General features: G+C 48.5%; 1 protein-coding gene across 1 annotated transcript in view; it reads right to left on the bottom strand.

Annotated features, from left to right (window-relative positions):
- Positions 1-593: 593 nt before the first annotated feature.
- CRTC3 (CREB regulated transcription coactivator 3) overlaps positions 594-20,008 on the bottom strand; it is a 101,521-nt gene continuing 82,106 nt past the window's right edge. Inside the window, exons 7-15 of the mRNA XM_014549590.1 lie at positions 19,225-19,260; positions 16,741-16,826; positions 14,659-14,708; positions 12,917-13,134; positions 8,927-9,222; positions 4,914-5,111; positions 4,744-4,824; positions 2,923-3,025; positions 594-1,943 (exon numbers count right to left, since the gene is read on the bottom strand). Of these exons, the coding sequence (XP_014405076.1) occupies positions 1,735-1,943; positions 2,923-3,025; positions 4,744-4,824; positions 4,914-5,111; positions 8,927-9,222; positions 12,917-13,134; positions 14,659-14,708; positions 16,741-16,826; positions 19,225-19,260 (1,277 nt within the window). The 3' untranslated portion in view covers positions 594-1,734. The remainder of the gene's footprint in view (positions 1,944-2,922; positions 3,026-4,743; positions 4,825-4,913; positions 5,112-8,926; positions 9,223-12,916; positions 13,135-14,658; positions 14,709-16,740; positions 16,827-19,224; positions 19,261-20,008) is intronic.

Below are 20,008 nucleotides of genomic sequence, written 5' to 3'. Positions count from 1 at the left end.
CGGGCTCCTCCTGCCATGAGGCACAGCAGTGTCCGACTCAGACCCGCAGAGAACAGCCTCGCTGCTCTGGGCTGGGAGCCGCCTCGTGACCCTCAGGAGGGACACGCCTGGTGTCTCTGGAAGGGCGGTGGCTGTCTATGCAAAGGTTCTGGCACCTCTCGCCTCTCCTTTAGTGCCCGTCCTCTCCGCCTGGCCTCCCTGCCCGGATTCGGCCCAGACCCCTCCCAAGGGGCGCTCAGCAGGCCCTGTCCCCTCTGCTCCCTTCAAACCCAACCGCCATGTTTCTGGTCAGGGGCTGGCCTAGCCTAAGTGAGAGGAAACTGGGAATTTGGAATACTCTTTTATGCTAAGGCAGTGATTCCCAAAGTGGGCGCTACCGCCCCCTGGTGGGCGCTGCAGCGATCCAGGGGGGCGGTGATGGCCACAGGTGCATTTGTTTTAACTTTTTTTGTATTACCTTTCTATTCTGAGTTCAATAAATAGTTTCATAATTTCAAACTTCAATGTTTCTAATTTACACCTTTCTTTACTATATTTTACGAAAAAGGTAGAAACATTAATACATATATCTTTCTGTTTAATTGCTAAGCAGGCAGATGCATTCATTCTTTCACGCATTCATTCATTCATTCATTCATACATTCAGCACGCAGTTATACAGCACCTGCTCAGTGCCAGGCACTTGTTGGTACTGAGGGTTCAATGGTGAATAAGGCACAGTCCCTGCCTGCCCCCAAGGAGCTGAGGGTCCAGTGGAGTTACATGAACACTCCAGGTCCACAGACAAGAGCTTCGCTCTGCTGCTGCTCAGCGGCTGGCCGCGTCTGCGTCAGACCTCGGCCGTCCTCTCCAGGTGGTGTGTGTAGAGGCCTGCACACCTGGGGCTGGTCCAGAGCTTGCCTGAAGGACGTCACGTGTCTGCGAGACACCTGCAGGCCCCTTCTTTCTTCTAGTCCCCGAGAAGCACTGCTCCTTCGTTCAGGCTCATCCACTGCCAGGGGCTTTTCCTTCAGCGACTGAATACAACCGTCTTCCTTTTCCTCTTGTCCGTAGGAAAAGGCGAACTGAAGCAGCAGAAAGGAGATTATAAATGGGAAGAGAACAAATTACCATTCGGCTTGCTCAACTCGAGTCTGCTCTTGGACTCCTGGTGCAAATTCTTCTTCATATTAGAATTAAGGCATCTGAGAGCTGCGGCTCTCGATTCTGCCCTGAATAGCTCTGCCGCCAGCGGGCAGGTGCCCAGCCATCACAGCTGGGTCAGAGAAGGCGTCTGGGGCTTTGGTACCGTCGCTCGAGGCTGAGCCAACTCGTGGAGGCCTGGGGCCCCTACCTGCCTCCACACCAGCCGGTCCCTCCTCAGTGTTGATGTGGGTCAGTGGTCTGAGCACTGCATGGTGCTCCTGGGCCTCCGCCCATGACCTTTTTCCTTTCACACACTGACCGGCTGGGTGATGGTCACGGTGATGACCAGCTCGTTGGAAGTCCCGAATGAGCCTGCCTGCAACAGCGTCACCTGCGCCGCAGGCCCGAGAGGCAGGGCCTCGCTCTGTGGTCCAGGATGAGTCACTGTGTATGAGGTGGGACCTCATCACAAAGCTGGGAGCCGTGGAATTGGTTCTTTCCATGTCAGAAGCCCGGGATAACGAAAGCCCAGGGGTGCTGCGGGCTCCGTTCTGTTCCGTTTCACTTCAGCTGTTCAGATATAAATTAGACCACCCCATTCCCTTCCATTCACAGTCGGTCGGCTCGAAACGTCTCTTCAACAGAGGGGTCAAGCAGGCCCATGCTGGAGTCACTTAACATGTTGAGTCCATCCAGGCTCAGCGGCTCAATTTGGAGCTCTTCTTCCAACGGGAATGAAGTGTCCATGTTCAGACTGACCTCGGGCATGCCCTCCAGCTCACTGCCGAGGTCTCTGAACAGGCCAGAATTCGAGTCCTCTGGAAGAAAGAGCAAGAGGGAACGACAGGGCGGATTAGGAGGCGTGAGGGCAACAAGCTGATGATACCCCCAAACTCTACCCTGTCATCCTCCCAGCCAGGAAGGACAGTGATCTCTGTGTCCCAGCCACTTCCAGGCCTAGTTTGTTCTGGAATCTACGTTCTTCCCAGTCAGTTCCACAACTCCCCATGCCCCGCCCCCTTTTTTAAAGGTGACTGCTCTTTATTTTTTTGTTTATTGATTGTTTTTTTTTAATCCTCACTCGAGGATATTTTTCCACTGATTTTTAAGGAAGTGGAAAAGAGAGGGAAAGACAGAGAGAAACATCGACGTGAGAGAAACACATCGATTGGTTGCCTCCTGCACGAGTCCCGACCAGGGCCCGGTCCAGGGAGGAGCCTGCAACCAGGGTATGTGCCCTTGACCGGAATCGAACCCGGGACCCTTTGGTCCATAGGCCGATGCTCTATCCACTGAGCCAAACCAGCCAGGGCACGCAACTCCCAATTCTGCAGGCTTTCTCCGTCTGTACAGTGGTCAATCACGGAAAACTAAGTATTTCAGAAAAGACTCACTGCCTCGGTCTCTGGGCTGGACACCTGCGCTCACACAGGAAAAGCCGAGCTGGGACTTTCCTGTTGTGCTTTATCTAATGTTGTTGCCGCTTACACGACCTTGCAATGGAATCTGTACCAACACAGCAAAATCAAAACAGCGAGGAATGCCCAGCCAGGTGTAGCTCAGCGGTTGAGCATTGACCCAGGAACCGAGAGGTCACCGGTTTGATTCCTGGTCAGGGCATATGCCCAGGTTGTGGGCTCGATCCCCAGTGGGGGGCGTGCAGGAGGCAGCCGATCAGTGATTCTCATCATTGATGTTTCTATCTCTCTTTCCCTCTCCCTTCCTCTCTGAAATCAATAAAAATATATTAAAAAAAAACACAAAACAGCGAGGAAGCTGCGGGTGGCCCACACTCACCTGTCAGGAGGCTGTTGGGGAAATTCCCGCAGTTGGAATACAGGTTTGGTCTCAAATGAAACGAGTCCTGTGGCTCCTGGGGACAGTGCTGCACCAGGGGCACCTGGAAGATCAAAGGTCACAATGTGAGGAACGACCTCTGCTGCCGAGGAGTGAGTAACACCATGGCTCCCGGGGCAACCCAGAGGGAACGGCTCTTCCAGTCCCTTCCCTGAGATCTGAGTGCCTGGCCGTCGTGCTGCCCACCATGTAGGCAGGGCCTAGCGTGGAGCAGGGCCCCTGAGGTCCACAGTAGGGACCTGTCCCCATCACGCACGGCCCGGCCCTCTCAGCCATCCCAGGAGACGCCAAACTGTGGCTTCTGTGCCCTCTGGCCTCTGACCCCTGCCCCTCCTCAGTCACACGGAGGCTCGTGGGAACTGCCATCTGCGGGAGCCCTGTCAAGGCTCCCCAAGGAGCTGATGTAGCCAATAGGTTCCTTTCCTCTTTGGTTTCCAGAAAAACGAGAAAACAGAAGCCCTTTCTTCTCACTCGGAGGGAGGAGCCGCAGGCGAGGCCTCGCTATGAGAAAACCACTAAGAAGAGAGGTCAGAACCGAAGCCTCTCCCAGGTGCCTTCCCAGAAATTAAGTTTCCAAACTATTTTTAAAATCTTTCAAAAGTAGGAGTTTCTATCATTTGTCTGGGAGACACTGACCATGAGACTAACATGGCTTCTCCAGACAAAGGGAGGCAGCCCACTGGTTCCCACCACGAGGCTTTCCCACGCCTCCTCGGGAAACATGTCTGTCTGTATTTCACTGTTGTGAAGGGCTGGAAAGTGCTCCTCTGTCCTTACTCCATCCCAGAGGCCAGCCCACACTTACTACACATTCTAAAACCCCGGGATGTTAAAAATGGTCAGTGTGCCCAGCGGTGTGGCTCAGTGGTTGAGTGTCGATCTATGAACCAGGTCACAGTTGGATTCCAGGTCAGGGCACATGCCCGGGTTTCGGGCTCCATCCCGTGTGGGGCGTGCAGGAGGGAGGCAGGGCACATGCCCGGGTTTCGGGCTCTATCCCCAGTTTGGGGCGTACAGGAGGCAGCCGAACTATGATTCTCTCTCATCATTGATGTTTCTATCTCTCTCTCCCTTCCTCTCTGAAATCAATACAAATAATTTTTAAAAAGTTTTTTTTAGCCCTAGCCAGTTTGGCTCAGTGAATAGAGCATCAGCCTGCGGACTGAAGGGTCCCAGGTTCGATTCCGGCCAAGGGCACATGCCTGGGTTTCGGGCTCGATCCCCAGTAGGGGGTGTGCAGGAGGCAGCCGATCAATGATTCTCTCTCATCATTGATATTTCTATCTCGCTCTCTGAAATCAATAAAGAAATATATTAAAAAAAATTTTTTTAAAGGCCAGTGTATGGAAAGATTGCAAAGCAAAGCAAACGGCTGACTGGCACTATCCAGGGAAGGACTGCCCCGCCAGGACCCAGCCTCCCAGGAGGCCGCCCCCACACTGCGCTGGGCTCAGCAAGGAGGCCTCAGGCTAAGGCCCTCTGTGGTCTTAGTCTCCACAACATGACCGGTCAGTGGGCTGCTGTGGCCCCTGCCAGTATGAACGTGCTACCGTTCTGACTAGAGAGCCACCACGAGCCGCCATCACGTGTTCACACAGTTCCTCTGCTGAGGCTGACAGTCTCCTCGGGGCCGGGGCAGATCCCGGTTCTCCCGGGCACCCAGCACAGCTGAATCAGAGACGGAGTGAGCCTGGTCCGCCTGGTGTGGGTCCCGCACACTGAGCAGTTCCTGCTCTGAGAAGAGGCAGGGCATCAGCTCACCTGCTGAGTAAAAGCTGGGCCCGGCCTCATGGACTGCTGGTCAAAGCTCACGTCTGGGAAGAAGCTGGTCAAAGACGAGCCCTTCAGGGAATAAGGAGGGGCGTTTAGTTGAAGTCAGGGCAGGGTGAAATAAGCCTTCCCTCCAGCCCGGTGCTCCTGCCGGGACTCACCTGGCCCGTGAGGAGCTGGAAGTCTGGCTGCGGCAGGGACGGGGCTGCCTGTGGCTGCTGTGGGGGCTCCGGGGCGTGGGGCTGCTGTAGGAGACGCTGGGGGAGCTCCTGGGGTGTGGGGTACGGGGGAGGTGGGGACACTTGAGCTTGGGCGTCTGTGGGCAGGAAGGTAAGCGGGCTCCCATCGGAGGACACCATCTGGAAAACAAAGTCACTGAGTAGCGGAGCTTCCGAGTTCCTTGTCTGAGTCCTTTAAGATGAGGAGACGTCACGGTGAGGAAAGACCTCCGCCTGGGCAGTTTGTGCTGGGCTGAGAAGCTAGTTCTGCTCCTTCAAAGGGTATCTCGACTCTCACTTCCCCACAAAGCATTTCCCACTCCATGACAATTTCTATTGTCCCGAAAAACAAAAAACCCAGCCAATTTACCAGTTTCCTCTCAATAAAAGCCATGTTGTTGGGGTTTTTTTTTGTTTGTTTGTTTTTTAATATATTTTATGATTTTTTGTTTGTTTTTTTAATATATTTTTATTGGCTTCAGAGAGGAAGGGAGAGAGAGAAAGATACAGAAACATCAATGATGAGAGAGAATCATCGACTGGCTGCCTCCTGCACGCCCCCTACTGGGGACTAAGCTGGCAACCCAGGCATGTGCCCTTGACTGGAATCGAACCTGAGACCCTTCAGTCCACAGGCCAACGCTCTATCCACTGAGCCAAACCAGCTAGGGCCATGTTGTTGTTTTTTAAGCCATAAATTCTAATTAAAGATGGGAGATTAAAAAAAAGCATTTAACTCTACAGTCTCCCAAAACTAAAACAACATTAAGCAACGCTAAACATTCGTAAACAACACTAAAACAATAACAACAACAAAATAACCAACAACACGAGGACAAAGATACCAGGAGAGAAGGAAACCCAACACGGTTTGGAAAATGAAAAGCAGATGGTGAAGAAGCGACTGGCTTGGTGGAGCTGGGAAGGCCACGGCTACGCCGGCAGTGAGAAAGCAAGACGCAATCTGATTTACACTCAGGATCCCCAGGCAGTGGGAATGGGGGCAGCGCTGGAGCCAGGAGGATCTTGTCACAGTTCAGGTGAGAAGCAGGCGGGCTTCTGAGCCCTGGCCTGCAGGAGAGGGGAGGGCTCTACTCTTGAGAGAGGACAACAAACGCTCTCTGGGCAGGGCTCACCGACTGCACCCGTTGAGGCGCTTTCCTGAAAACACCGTTTATGAGAAGGCTCGCTATTAAACTTGAGCCCTCCACTTTTTGTTCCCAACTCGGTTCTCAGGTCAAGAAACCATCAAAGAAATAATGAAAGAAAATTTCCACCCTGACTGGTTGCTCAATGGTTAGAGCATCGGCCCACGGACCAAAGGGTCCAGGTTCAATTCCCGGTCAAGGGCATGTACCTGGGTTGCAAGCCTGATCCTGGCTTGGGCCCTGGCATGTGCAGGAGGCAACCAATGGCTGGGTGTCTCTCACATCGATGTTTCTCTCTCTCTCCCTCCCTCCTCTCTCCCTTTCACTCTCTCTAAAATGAATGGGGGGGTCTCCCTCCCTCCCTCCTCTCTTCCTTCCACTCTCTCTCAAATGAATAGGGAAAAAATATATGCTCAGTGAAGATTAACCAAAAAAGAAAAAGAAAATTTCCCAGAAAAGAAGGATGTGAGTTTTCAGATTGAAGAAAGCCACCAAATATCCAGACTCATGTCAAACAAGCCATGTTATTCTGAAATTTCAGAAAACTGGGGACAAAAAGAAGATCCTATAAGCCTCCAGAGAAAAAAAGAGAAGGGAGATTTCATTCAAAGTTTTATGAATCAGAATAAAAGTGGATTTCTCTAGAAACTAAATTGACAATGGATTAATAACTTTCACATCTCAAGAGAAAATTATTTCAAATTTAGCATTCTATATCCAGTCAGTTATCAATGAAATGGTGGATAGGATAAAGACATTTAAATCATGCCGTGTACTCTATTTTGTAAAGCTACTACAGTTTTCGCTTTTATTTTTTTAAATATATTTTTATTGATTTCCGAGAGGAAAGCAGAGGGAGAGAGAGAGATAGAAACATCAATAATGAGAAAGAATTATTTATTGGCTGCCTCCTGCATGCCCCACACTGGGGATCCAGCCCATAACCCAGGCATGTGCCCTGACCGGGAATCCAACCTTGACCTCCTGGTTCACAGGATGACACTCAACTACTAAGCCACACCGGCTGGGCTGGAGGACTTGTTTTTAGCTGTATTAAGAAAAGACCTACCCAATTCCAAGCGTTTGGGATTGAATTAGTAATATATACATAGAACCAAACTAACAAAGTAAGATATTTATTAAAACCCAGGAGGAAAAAAAAATGGTACTTTGTTATTTCATAGTGTACTATATAGTTAAACTCGGACTACATTATTATAACTATGAAAACATTACACACGGAGTACTGCTCTAATCAAAATCAAAATAAACCACACGGTGGAGAAGGAGGAGGAGGAGGAAATATGTGTGTGTGTGTGTGTGGGAGGACTGGGAGAGCTGAAGGAGAACAAAGCACTAATCTTCCGTGGTAGAATGTCACTAGATAACACCTAACACTAACATTGTAGGACGAAATAAGCTTGAAATAATGTGGTTAAACCAAAGAGATGAGCTAAAGTGGTTGAACGCAGTCATCTCCAGGGAGAGAGAAATATGGGGGGAGGGGAAACAACTCTAACTTCACAACAAGTCCCTTAGAACTTCTTGACTTTTTAAATTATAAGCATGAACAACAATGATTTAAAAAACAAAAACAAATATAAAGCGAATTTAAAAATGGAAACATCTGAAGAAAGATGCTCTCTATCCATATAGTCTTCTTAAAATGTATCTAGGAAGCCTGAGTAATATTTTTCATAGCCTGTCAAATAATTTTGCAAAATAAAATTAATAGCATAAAAAGAACCATTAAAAAACAATTATGAAATACCCTCTCCCCAAAGGGATTACTCATATAATCAAGATCCCGTAGCTGGTAATTGGTACAGAATGACTAATAACTGGATTGCCAATCCTTCCATTGTGTGCGGTCCACTCCCCCTCGCTAAGCCATTACTCATTTTTGGAGAAGTGGTTAGTGAGTGATGTTATAATGTATCTAGGGAGTGACCAACAGGTTAAAAATATATTCATTGATGATTCTGGTAAGGAAACCACCCTCAGAGCTTAGGATAAAAACAGCTATGAAAACATGAGCTTCTGTGACAGGCTTCGGACTTCAGCCTCCTCCTAACCAGGCTTCTTTGGGTCTTTCATGGCGACATGACCCTTATTACACCTACTCTTTCATGAGCAATAAAAGTCCTGTTTCTCACTCTGCAGTCACAGTTAGGGACGAGGTCCACTAGCAAAGCTTTAGGGAGATAGTCACCATCTTCTTTGGCTTTTCCTTGTGGTTTAAAGTACGTAGAGAGCTGCCTGGCCTGCATGGCTCAGTGGTTGAGCGTTGACCTATGAACCAGGAGGTCCTGGGTTTGATTCCCATTCAGGGCACATGCCCGGTTGCCGGCTAGATCCCCAGTGTGGGACATGCAGGAGGCAACCAATCAATGATTCTCTCTCATCACTGATGTCTCTATCTCTCTCCCTCTCTCTGAAATCAATACGAATATTTAAAAAAATAAATAAAGTACGTAGAGAGCCAATGATTGACTTGCCATACCTGCTTCCCTGAGCTAAGGTAGGCAGAGCAGACCTGGGTTGCGTCCTCTATACCTTACCACTTTCCCCCAACCCCAACTTTGAGAGTTACAACGCCTGCAAACTGTTCAATGTTTGCTTAAGAATAATCAACACAGGCCTGCTCTTGGGAAATCAGTAATGCATTCTGAACTATTCACATTTCCGCTCTGATTTCACATATAAGTGACCTCATGGACAAACTGGGTGTAATGGACTCAGTCCAAAATCAGAGAGAAGGAAAGCGATTCCTCCATCTTCAGTCCGTTTCGCCGAAGCGATGTTTACCTGCGAGGCAGGATAGGGGTTCATGGGGCTGGTGGAAGAGAGCTGTCTGCAGAAACCCTGATGTGCTTCGGGGCCCGGAGAGAGCGTGAGAGGGCTGACGGGAGGCTGCCTGCGCCGAGAGGGGCCGCTCAGGTTTGTGGTGGGGAGAGAGGGGTTGCTGAGGGAGAAGAGGCGCAGTGAAGGGTGAAGCGTAGAGGCGCTGGGCGAGGTCTGCGGGTGGCTGTTCAGGGAAGAGGAAAGCGCTGTCTTGCTGAGTGTGGCCTGGAGGGAGGGGTTACTCCGGGAGCTCTGGAGACCTAGGAGAGAACAAATTCCAAGTTACTTGTCATAATTTCAGACCAAATCGCTCGTTTTCTAAGATTAAAGAAAACATCATTTCCTACGATGTGATGAGGATTCTGTGTGGAGGAGCTCCTGGGAGACTCCCACTGAACATGTATCAGATGTACCAGCGGCACGGAAACCCCCACCAGGGAATGGTTTTCTTGAGAGGAAGGTGATCGTGTAACGGATGGGGGTGGGGGTCGGGGGGGCAGGACCAGGTAAGAGTGGGTAGTGGAGGCCAATGTGCAATGTGCTTAGCTCCAGCCCAGGGAGAGGAGCCAGGGCTGTACCACAAACTCAGTTCATTTTATTTTCTTAATCCTCACCGGAGGATATTTTTCCATTGATTTTTAGAGAAAGTGGGAGAGAGAGAGAAAGACAGAAACATTGATGTGAGAGAGACACATCGATTGGTTGCCTCCTGCACACCCCCAACCAGGGCCGGGGCCGGGAAGGAGCCAACCGAGGTACGTGCCCTTGACCGGACTCAAACCTGGGACCCTTCAGTCCATAGGCCAACGTTCTATCCACTGAGCAACACGGGCCAGAGCCACAAACCCAGCTCAGAGCCCTGCGTGCCTCGGTCCCAGGCACACTGCCGAACCCTCTGCTGCTTCGGAGAGCTTGCTTCCTTGGAGGCGTGGCTCTCAGGGAGCTGCCTCAGTGTGGCCTGTCAACATCCTGAGCACCCAGAGGGTCACAGGAAGAGACACCCTCCATGTCTCCTGCCCCTCGGTGCCTTTTTCTTTGATTTCCTGGCTCCCAAGAAACTGTTCATCACAGTCTGTTCTGATTCAGGGGAAAGGAAGCTTTTGCTGGTGCTTAATGTTATTTTGCTGATGCTTAATGTAAGTTTTAGCATGAGCAAGAGCGTTTGGGGAAGGCATCTGCATGACACAGGGAGCTGGGGCACAAGTTGGAGGAGGCCAGGGGCACTGTCCTGTGCCCTGTTGGGTCCTGGGCACCTGGCATGGGGCCTGACAGAGTGGCTTCACTCCGTGAATGAATGCTGCTGCTGAGTATCTTAATGGGAAACACCCATGTTTCACAGCTCAGCCCATCACTCTTGGACCAGCAGGTGAAGTGGTACTGTTTTATGTTGATAAAGAAATTGAGTGTTAGCCCAGCCGGTGTGGCTCAGTGGTTGAGTGTTGACCTATGAACCAGGAAGTCACAGTTGGATTCCAGGTCAGGGCACATGCCCAGGTTTTGGGCTCCATCCCCAGTAGGGGGCGTGCAGGAGGCAGCTGATCAATGATAGTCTCTCATCATAGATGTTTCTCTCTCTCTCTATCCCTTTCTCTCTGAAATCAATAAAAATATATATTTTTTAAATTGAGTGCTAGATAAAAATTATGAAAATGAAGAAGAAACAAAAGCATTTTTAGCTGGCAAATAATTTTTAAAAGGTAGGAAAGACGTCTCTAATAAACCCTAAGTAGTATTGCACAACTCAACTTCCCATGTAAAGGTCGGAGATAAGGCTGGTCAAATAAGAATTAGAACAGCCCTGCCAGAACTGGTTTGGCTCAGTGGATGGAGCGTCGGCCTGCGGACTCAAGGGTCCCGGGTTCGATTCCAGTCAAGGGCATGTACCTTGGTTGTGGGCACATCCCCAGTGGGGGGCGTGCAGGAGGCAGCTGATCAATGTTTCTCTCTCATTGATGTTTCTGGCTCTTTATCCCTCTCCCTTCCTCTCTGTAAAAAAAAAATCAATAAAATATATTTAAAAAAAAAAAGAATTAGAACAGCCCTGGCCAGTGGCTCAGTTGGTTGGAGCGTCATCCTGTACACCAAGAGCTTTGATTTCCAGACAAGGCACCTACCTAGGTTGCAGGTTCAATCCCTGTTCGGGGCACGTAAAGGAGGCAACCAATTGAGCGATGTCTCTTTCTCTCTTCCTTCCTCTCTCTAAAATAAAACAATAGCAACACAAAGCAAACATATCCACAGCTAAGGTTTAAAAAAAAAAAAAAGAATTAGAATTAGAGCTAAAGATATGATTCATTTTTTTAAAAAACCCACTCATTCAGAAAAAAAAGAAAGCACAAACATCTTTAAAAAAATATGTGCGACTTTGTGTCCCATGCGTTTTAAGTTCCATGCACAGGAACTAGAAAAAGCTGACCCTGGTTCTGGACGCTCTGGACAAAGTAATGCTTGTTTGAGGAAAATAACAGCAAGTGATTAAGCTCAGGATTTGCAACTGAAGTCCAAGGTTGGAGGCGATACCAAGACCCAGGAGGGCTAAATCCCGACGTGACGTGACCTATGTGATCTCTAATGTCTTTTTTCATAGAGAACGAGCAGAGTCACATAAGTAAAGCAGCAGGATAAAAAAATGACCTGAAGAACCAAGAATAAAGGTGCTCACTGAAATCCCTTCTTCAAACCTAAAGTCATGTTGCGCCCCGGCAGCACGACTGCAAATCATCAGAGCCTTCCAGGGACCGCCCAGAGAGGGCCACTCTCCCGTGAGTGGTGAGCTGATCCATGTAGACGCGTCCTGCTGAACCCAGAGTGGAAACCAGCAAGCACTTTCCCACAGACAGACCCTCACCAAGGACCCTTCGAAAGGTCCACACAATCCTTAGGACCGTTCCTGCCAGGGCCGTACCGCACACCGAGTGTGAGAGGGAGTAGTAACACCTGCCCACACACTGACAGAGCGCATGCCAGAGCTCAAGCAAATGTAGTCCCATGGGTCTGAGCTGTAGACACTTACACAGACAGACCCTCACCAAGGACCCTTCGAAAGGTCCACACAATCCTTAGGACCGTTCCTGCCAGGGCCGTACCGCACACCGAGTGTGAGAGGGAGTAGTAACACCTGCCCACACACTGACAGCGCATGTCAGGGCTCCAGCAAATGTAGTCCCATGGGTCTGAGCTGTGGACACTTACATTCATACCAGAGGCCCGATGCACGAAATTCGTGCAAGAGTAGGCCTTCCTTCCCCCAGCTGCCGGCACCGGCTTCCCTCTGGCACCCGGGACCCAGGCTTCCCTTGCAGCCCCAGCTTTATCCGGAAGGTCGTCCTGAAGGACGTCTGGTCTAATTAGCATATTATGCTTTTATTATTATAGAAGATAGAAACACCCAAGTCACATTACGGGTAGCATTTTAATACAGCCACATGCCGCATCTTTTAGCCCTTCTGAAAATTTGAGCCAATTATTTGGAACTGTAGTAGATTTCTATTAAATATATGCATCTATTTAAGTATAAATATTGTCATGGTATTCACTGTAAATTTTCTAAAATTCAAAACGTTCTTTTGAAATCCAATGGGAAATTGGAGGGATCTAGAGATGGCTGTAATGATTACATATCATCACGTGATATTTGGTAAGAGCCACTAACACTGCTCGGCCGGCACAGACTAGAACTGACACTCATTTCTTGACTCTCAAGTCTTATTCTCCAAGTCCCCGGGATACAGGGGCTGCTGAAGACGATAAAGAAGGAGGCTTAGCAGAGCTGTTCCAGGCGTACAGTACCCAGCAGACACTGGGCCACCAGAGCAACATGTTAGCAGGGCCAGGACCTACAAGAACAGGATGTGGTCACTCCACACTCCACTACCAGGCCACCTGGCTGGGCCCCACCTGTGAGGAAGCCACCAGTGGGCACGGGCAGGGTCCCACAGAGCAGGGGACACTTACCAGAAGAGCTTCTGATGCCCAGGTGAGTCATAGCAGCAGGAAGGTTGCCCACACTGTTCCCCATACTCATGCCACCAAAGAGGGGGTTGCCGGTGTCCAGGGAGGCCGGCAGGGGCGTCGAGTAGTGCAGGTTGGTTAAGTCTGGCAGGGACCCTCCGGTGTTCAGGGTCCCCAGAAAGGGGGAGAGGCCCATGTTTGGACTGTTGTGTGGAAAAGCGCTGAAAAGGGAAAGATAAGTGTTACTTTCTAAAATCGTTAGGCTTTGGGGACTAGGACAGGTCTGATACGTTCCCTCATCAAATAAAAGCAGTCAAAGATCCAAGTCCTCGTGTAAGCTCTGCCTCCGCCTCGTCCTGAGAACTTGCCTCCTCGGCTCACCCCCTCCGCAGGGCTACTCCTTACCTGTTGGGTTGGACGGAGGATGCATCTATACCCACTTTATAGGAGTATTTTCCAAGACCGGATGAAATAATTGACGTAAAAGCACTTTAGAAATTATAAAGCACCATATAAAGGCACTGCTGTGCAATTTACACGGTTCTGTTTGCTAGGTTTCTAAATTCTCTTTCCTATACACACACACACACACACACACACACACACACACACACACACACACAGTATCTCTGAATCAACCAGGTACCTTCCAGGATACAGTTTTTCAATTACAGTGTGGAGGATGGCTTAAGGGAGCAGAAAGACAGCAGGGAGACCCAGTAGGAAGCTATGGCTGCTTCAGGAAGAGGCGGGAGGGAAGGAATTCAATTGAGGACACTCCACTCAATACAGCATGATCCGTAGAGCACGTCCCCGGTACCAGATACTGATAATGGGCCCCCAAGAGACTTGGCCAAAGCAGGGAGATAGAGCCCAAAAGAAAATAACTTGCTTAAAATAAATGAATGAATAGGTGAGTAAATAAATAGAAAAGAACTTGCAATGTCATACCATCCAGTAGCACAGTGACAGAGCCTGGCAGCATAAGGCGTGGGGACAACGACCAGCAGGCTGGAGGGGGCTTCCTGGGGCCATCGGAGCTCAGTTTGAAGGCCAAAGAATTCACATGGTGAATTTATGCAGGAAAAACCATTCCAGGCAAGTTCACAGCGTGGGCAAAGCAGAAAGGCGCGAAGCCACACAGTGTGCCCAGGAACTCAGACACCACAGGAAGGTCAAGTTTAAGAGGGGCGGGTGCTGACGGGAGACGGCCCTATAGAAGCAGGCAGAGAGCATATGAGGCGAAAGCTACGCGCGGACGGCAAGAAGCCTGTGGAAGGCAGGAAGCAGGGAGAGACATGCGCAGTCATTCTGAGGACAGTGTGGCTAAGACTCGGGGGCGTGGAGGCCGGGGTGCAAGAGGCAGAGCCTGGAGACGGAGAGGCGAGTTATGACGCGCTGAACAGTCAAAAAGGGTGCCAGGTGCCCACCGCGTGCGGCTGGTGGGTTCGCCACGCCTACGCGCTTCTGCTTCAAGTCGTGTGTTTACCAAGAGTCAGTCGTGTTATTCACAAACATATGTATGGCAGTTTTATTTATTACTGCAGTTATGTAATATAATTACTTTAAATAACTGAAATAGTGAGTACCAATGAGAGCTGTTGTTTTCATGAAAATCCCGTTGACTTTCAATGTACACATAACGAGGGAAGTTTTGCAGAGTTCTGTGCCAAAGTAGCAAGACTTTCCTTTCGGGAAAACCTTGGGACAGTCCCCGAGCCATGAACAGAAAGAGCATTACTTACCTGCCACCTGCAACATCACAGGATCGAGGGCGCCCTGACAGCGACTGAATCTGGGGAGAGACAGAAGCTGGGCTTACTCACTGAAAAGCCAAAATCAAGCTCTTAGAAGTGTCTTTGTAAGTATCTTGGGGCTCCAGTCAGTGCAAGCGAGAGGCAGTTAGCAGCACCTCACACAGCGGCCCTTTAAGTTCTAACTAGACTTCTCCAGGCACAAGGGAGGCAGAACATTAACATTTTCTTAATTTGATGCTTTATTAACTTCTCTTCTAGATGAATAGTATTTCCTTCAGAAAGGCCAATGTTTTATATACAGAGCTTATTATTATTTTCTGGTTTGTTCATCCTCACCAGAGGGTATTTTTCCATTGATTTTTAGGGAGAGTAGAAGAGAGAGAGAAAGACAGAGAGAAACATCGATGAGAGAAACACATCGATTGGTTGCCTCGTGCACGTGCCTCGATCAAGGCCCGAGGTATGTGCCCTTGACCGGAACTGAACCCAGGACTCTTTGGTCCACAGGCCAACACTCTATCCACTGAGCCAAATTGGCCAGGGCCATATAGAGCTTTTAAATAGACATTCTTTTTCCATAGGCCTGAAAGGAAAAGAATATAAAAAATAAAACAGGGTGAAGAAAGAATAAATTACTGTCATAAGAAAATATTTCAACTAGAAAATAAATTGGGGGAAGGGAGTTTTTGGTGTTTGTTTACCGCAGAATCCCTGGACCCAGAATGTCTGGCAAAAGGTGCTCAATCAATGTACTGTATGGTGAAAACCATGAATGAACCCATTGACGCAAGTCTTCTCCCAGAAATGATTGACGGAGGACAACAAATCCTTAAGAATTAGGGAGAGGAGTGCCTCCTCCCAGGGAGAGGCTGGGCACTCGGGAAGGAGTGGCTGCCCTGCCTTCTCTGTTGGAGGAGACGTAACTGTCCTCGGGGTAAAGCCTCCAAAACAACTTGTGTCTCCACAGCCAAAAAGACAACGTGCGACTGCTTATCCTCTGCTTAAGGGGATGGATTTTATTTTATTTATTTATTTTTGTTCATCCTCACCCAAGGATATATTTCCTTTGATTTTTAGGGCGAGTAGAAGAGAGAGGGAAAGACAGAGAGAAATACCGATGTGAGAGAAACACATCGATTGGTTGCCTCCTGCACGAGCCCCGACCAAGGCCCGGGCTGGGGAGGAGCCTGCGACCAAGGTACATGCCCTTGACTGCAATTGAACCCAAGACCCTTTGGTCCGCAGGCAGATGTTCTATCCACTGAGCCAAACCGGCCAGGGCAAGGAGATGAGCTTTAAATCATCTCTCTCCCTCCCCCCCAGTGATGAAACATCAATGCATCTCGCTTTTACAAAAGACCTGTCAAGCCCACGCCAATGCTGACGAGGACCTTCTTGGACAGAGGCAGCCTAGGCAGGCGGGCAGTCGAGTACCGAGGAGCAACTGCATCACTAAGGGCTGGGGGTGAACGGCTTTCTTTCAAAGGCAGCACAGCTTCCCGAGGGGAAGAAGGGCCCAGCCCAGCACCGTGGGACCTCCCCCCTCCACAGCGGGAGCACGGTGGGGGGCAGCTAGCACAAGCGGACACAAATACTCATGGAAATCCTAAAACAGATGACTTGTTTACCGACTCCCTGAGGACTCAGGTCAAATGCCCTTGACTTAAAAAAGGGATATCTGGTGAAGCAGCAGCTGTGGACAGAAGCGGGTCACTGGTAGAGGGTGTTGGCCACAAAACAGCAAAGTCTGCCTATGGCTTGTAACCAGGTTTCAGTGCGTTTAGCAATAGGAATGATATATGGGGGGGACTAATAGTTTGGTGTTGTTTTTTTTTAATGAGTCCATTCACATGCAAATTAGGAAGCCAAGAGATCAGTGTACTAACTTACCAACAAAATGTGATCATTCTTACTTGAACCATCATCCCCTAGTGTGTTCTTCCTAGCTCTGTGCCCAAAGAAATTACCTTCCTTTTCCCCATTTCCTCGTTTCCCCGCCGCAGGATGCACAGGGACCGCTGAAGGGCAAACATTCAGTGACAACAAGCACAGTGAGGACTGCTCACCCACCTCCTTGGTCTCCCACAGCTGCTTTGGCAGTGGCGTGGGAACGTTTAGCAGATTCTCTTCTTTCAATGAACCAGGGAAACACATCACTAAAGTGGGGGGAAGCATAGTCATTGCATTAGATGGCAGCCATCCCAACACTGGCCGAAGAAATGATCTTCGAGAGAAAAAAATGATTTAGTTCACAAATATTCATTGTTGTTCTCAGAGAGAGACCGCAAGACAAGGGGAGGGCCAGCCCTCAGGAATTAGGGGACCTGATGCCAGGCAGGGGGTTCAACATTAGAGACACTGGTGACTGCTCGAACTGCACATGCAGTTAGGGTTTGGTGACCACGTGCGCTCCACTTTGACTGTCATGTCATGACTGTCTGTTTTAGCCCCACACAGGAGACCCATGGGTAACAAACCCCAAAAAGAAGTCACTTAAAACAGGGACCAGCCCAGTCGGCGTGGCTCAGTGGTTGAGCATTGATCTATGAACCAGGAGGTCACGGTTCGATTCCTGGTCAGGGCACATGTCTGGGTTGTGGGCTGGATCCCCAACAGGGGGCGTGCAGGAGGCAGCCGATCAATGATTCTCTCTCGTCATGGATGTTTCTCTCTCTCTCTCCCTCTCCCTTCCTCTCTGAAATACATATATTTAAAAAAAAAAAATAGGGACCAAAATTTCAGAGTCAATTCTGAGAAAAAGATTTGAAAAATGAAAGAAAAATTCTACAATAAGTTTATCTTATTTTTACTAACACTCAGGATCTGATTGCACTGGTGGCCTCTCAGAATGAGTTAAGGAGGGTGGGGGCGCAGTAACAGAGCCCCATTCGGTGCCTTTACAGTCAACCTCACACCATCAGGACAGCGCCGTTCCTACTCAGATATCCAGGCTTATCAGCGGTCCCAGGTCTCTCTCTTAATCAGGATACTCAAGCCACTCTCTTCTGAAGAACTCATTTTGTCCACATCCTTGCTGGATTTTCTTTTCTTCAAATGCTACCTAGTCTGACCCTTAATAGGGACGGCTTCGGAAACGTGAAGTCCACAAGGGCAGGGCCTTGATTCTATTCAGCGACGTTTCGGCACAGGGAGTGCTGGAAACAGTGCCAGCTCACCCCCGGCTCTGCAGCTGACTCGCAAACTGGGCGGCAGGAATAATAGGTTTGAGAGCCTTTATAAAGCAATACAAGGAGACACTCGAGAATAAACAATTGCTCTCTGCGGCACTGATGGATGACAGGAAAAGTTTCAAGGGCTGAGTGAGGCGGCTTCATGCCTCAAGGTTACTGCTCATAAGAGGTTGGTCACAGGAATATGGCTGGGGAGACGCGAAGGCCTTAAAGGGGACTGCTTCCTTAGAGAAGTTCACTGATTTGGTCTTCATTTCCAAGATTTATTGAGAATTCCTCAAAGGATCCACTGCGGGGATGAAAAGAAGCTTGAAGCCAATTATTTATTTGTCCTAGTGGATGTTTACTGATGTTTCAACTTTTCATGATGTTACTCATGGCCTAAAATGGCTTGCCCGGAAAAGGACTCAATAGGATGATGGTGGAGAATTGTGCCTCTGGTGCGAGATGCACCTCATATAGCATACTCCCATGAGTCCTTATCTCTGCAATTTATTGTAGACCTAATTTAGTTGTTCACTTTTAGATTGTGAAAATTAAATTTCAGATGATGAAGGTTTAGGGAAAAGAAAAAAGCGTCTGGCACTGAATGAATAAACGAATTGTGTCAGATCCTCACTTATCACTGGCTTTGAGCGACATTCAGTAAATCTCCAATATCACTGTGATCAGTTTTATAAATCTCAGTATCTCCTGCAATCTCATTTTGCAATCAATTTGCATTTTCCTCGCACTGCTTATTTACATGTGTCAATCACAGAGTCTCAAAACTTTCTAAATGGGCAGAGACAGGCAGCTGAGGAGGGAGGAATACTGGAATAACTAATGGTGTAAGTGACCAATTCATTAATATTTTCTTTTTCCTTAAAGATTTCTTATTGATTTTTAGAGAGAGAGGGAGTGGGAGAGAGAAACATCAATGTGAGAATGAAACATCATTAGCTGCCTCCTGCACACCCCCTACTGGGAATCCAGCCCGCAACACGGGCATGTGCCCTGATCCGGAATAGAACCGGCAACCTCTAGGTACAGGGGGAGATGCCCAACCAACTGAGCCACACTGGCCAGGGCGACCAAGTCATTAATATGTTCATGTGATGACAACCTCTGCTTCCCTGCACACCCCTGTGACTGGGATTATGGGGAATCAGATGACACAATCTCACCATACACTTCCTTTCTCGTGGCCTTGGTCACGGGTAGCCCTAATTTAATAGAGCATCTCAGACAACTAAACTCATTGGTAGTTGTCAGCACTTTGGGAAGTTCTGAAACATGAGCATCAACTAGTTCACATGTTGAAAGGAGGTCATGTAACTACCGTCAGCATCCCGCCCAGCCCAGTGGCAAGACCAATCCGTACCTTCCCCATGTCCATTGTTCTCACCATCACAGAAACCTAGGGGGGAAAGAAAACAAATACTTTTACGTGGCGCTTTCCTTTTCCTTTATTCATGAATTTGTCACTCTTTCTGATTTGAAATTGAATTTTTAAAATTCTATCCATTTTGGTACATTGATTGAGGTCCAGCTAAGATACATTGGCCTTTATGCTAAAATTAAGACAGATACGGTTAATTTAAGCCTAAAGTTGGTTCCTATCTACTTTGCTTCTCCTTTAAAATTATCTTACTCTTAAACTGTCCTGAGGGAACAATTTTCAAAATCTGAGAACCTCTATTCAGCTTACAAAATAAAGAAATTTGGACCGAAATCTCTTCCAAATGCATCGCCCACTAGGAAGGGCAGGTAATTGCTTCACACTCACCACACGGGCCCAGCGGAACAAATGGGAAGTTCCATGCTGTATGTAGTTATACATATATTTCTTGCAAAGAGTCAAGTTATTTAAAAAAATAATTTATCTGAAGTCTCAGTCAACTTAAATAGGGGATGTGATAGCTATTCACAGAAATTTAAAAATTTGACTTTAAATACATTCTAACCGAATAAAGTATTTGTTATAACATTTTGGTTCTTTTCTTTGTAAAGAAATATGTTTGTTTGTTTTTTAAAAAAAGAGTGAAAGGGAGAGGGAGAGAAACATAGAAAGATCAATGAGAGAATGTCGATTGCCTGCCTCCTGCATGCCCACCACTGGTGATCGAGCCCCCAACCCAGGCACGTGCCCTGACCGGGAACTGAAT

Source organism: Myotis brandtii, unplaced genomic scaffold (assembly GCF_000412655.1).
Source record: "Myotis brandtii unplaced genomic scaffold, ASM41265v1 scaffold561, whole genome shotgun sequence".
Taxonomy (NCBI): domain Eukaryota; kingdom Metazoa; phylum Chordata; class Mammalia; order Chiroptera; family Vespertilionidae; genus Myotis; species Myotis brandtii.
The sequence above is the reverse complement of the archived record's forward strand: the minus strand, read 5'-3'. Positions and strand labels throughout refer to the sequence as shown.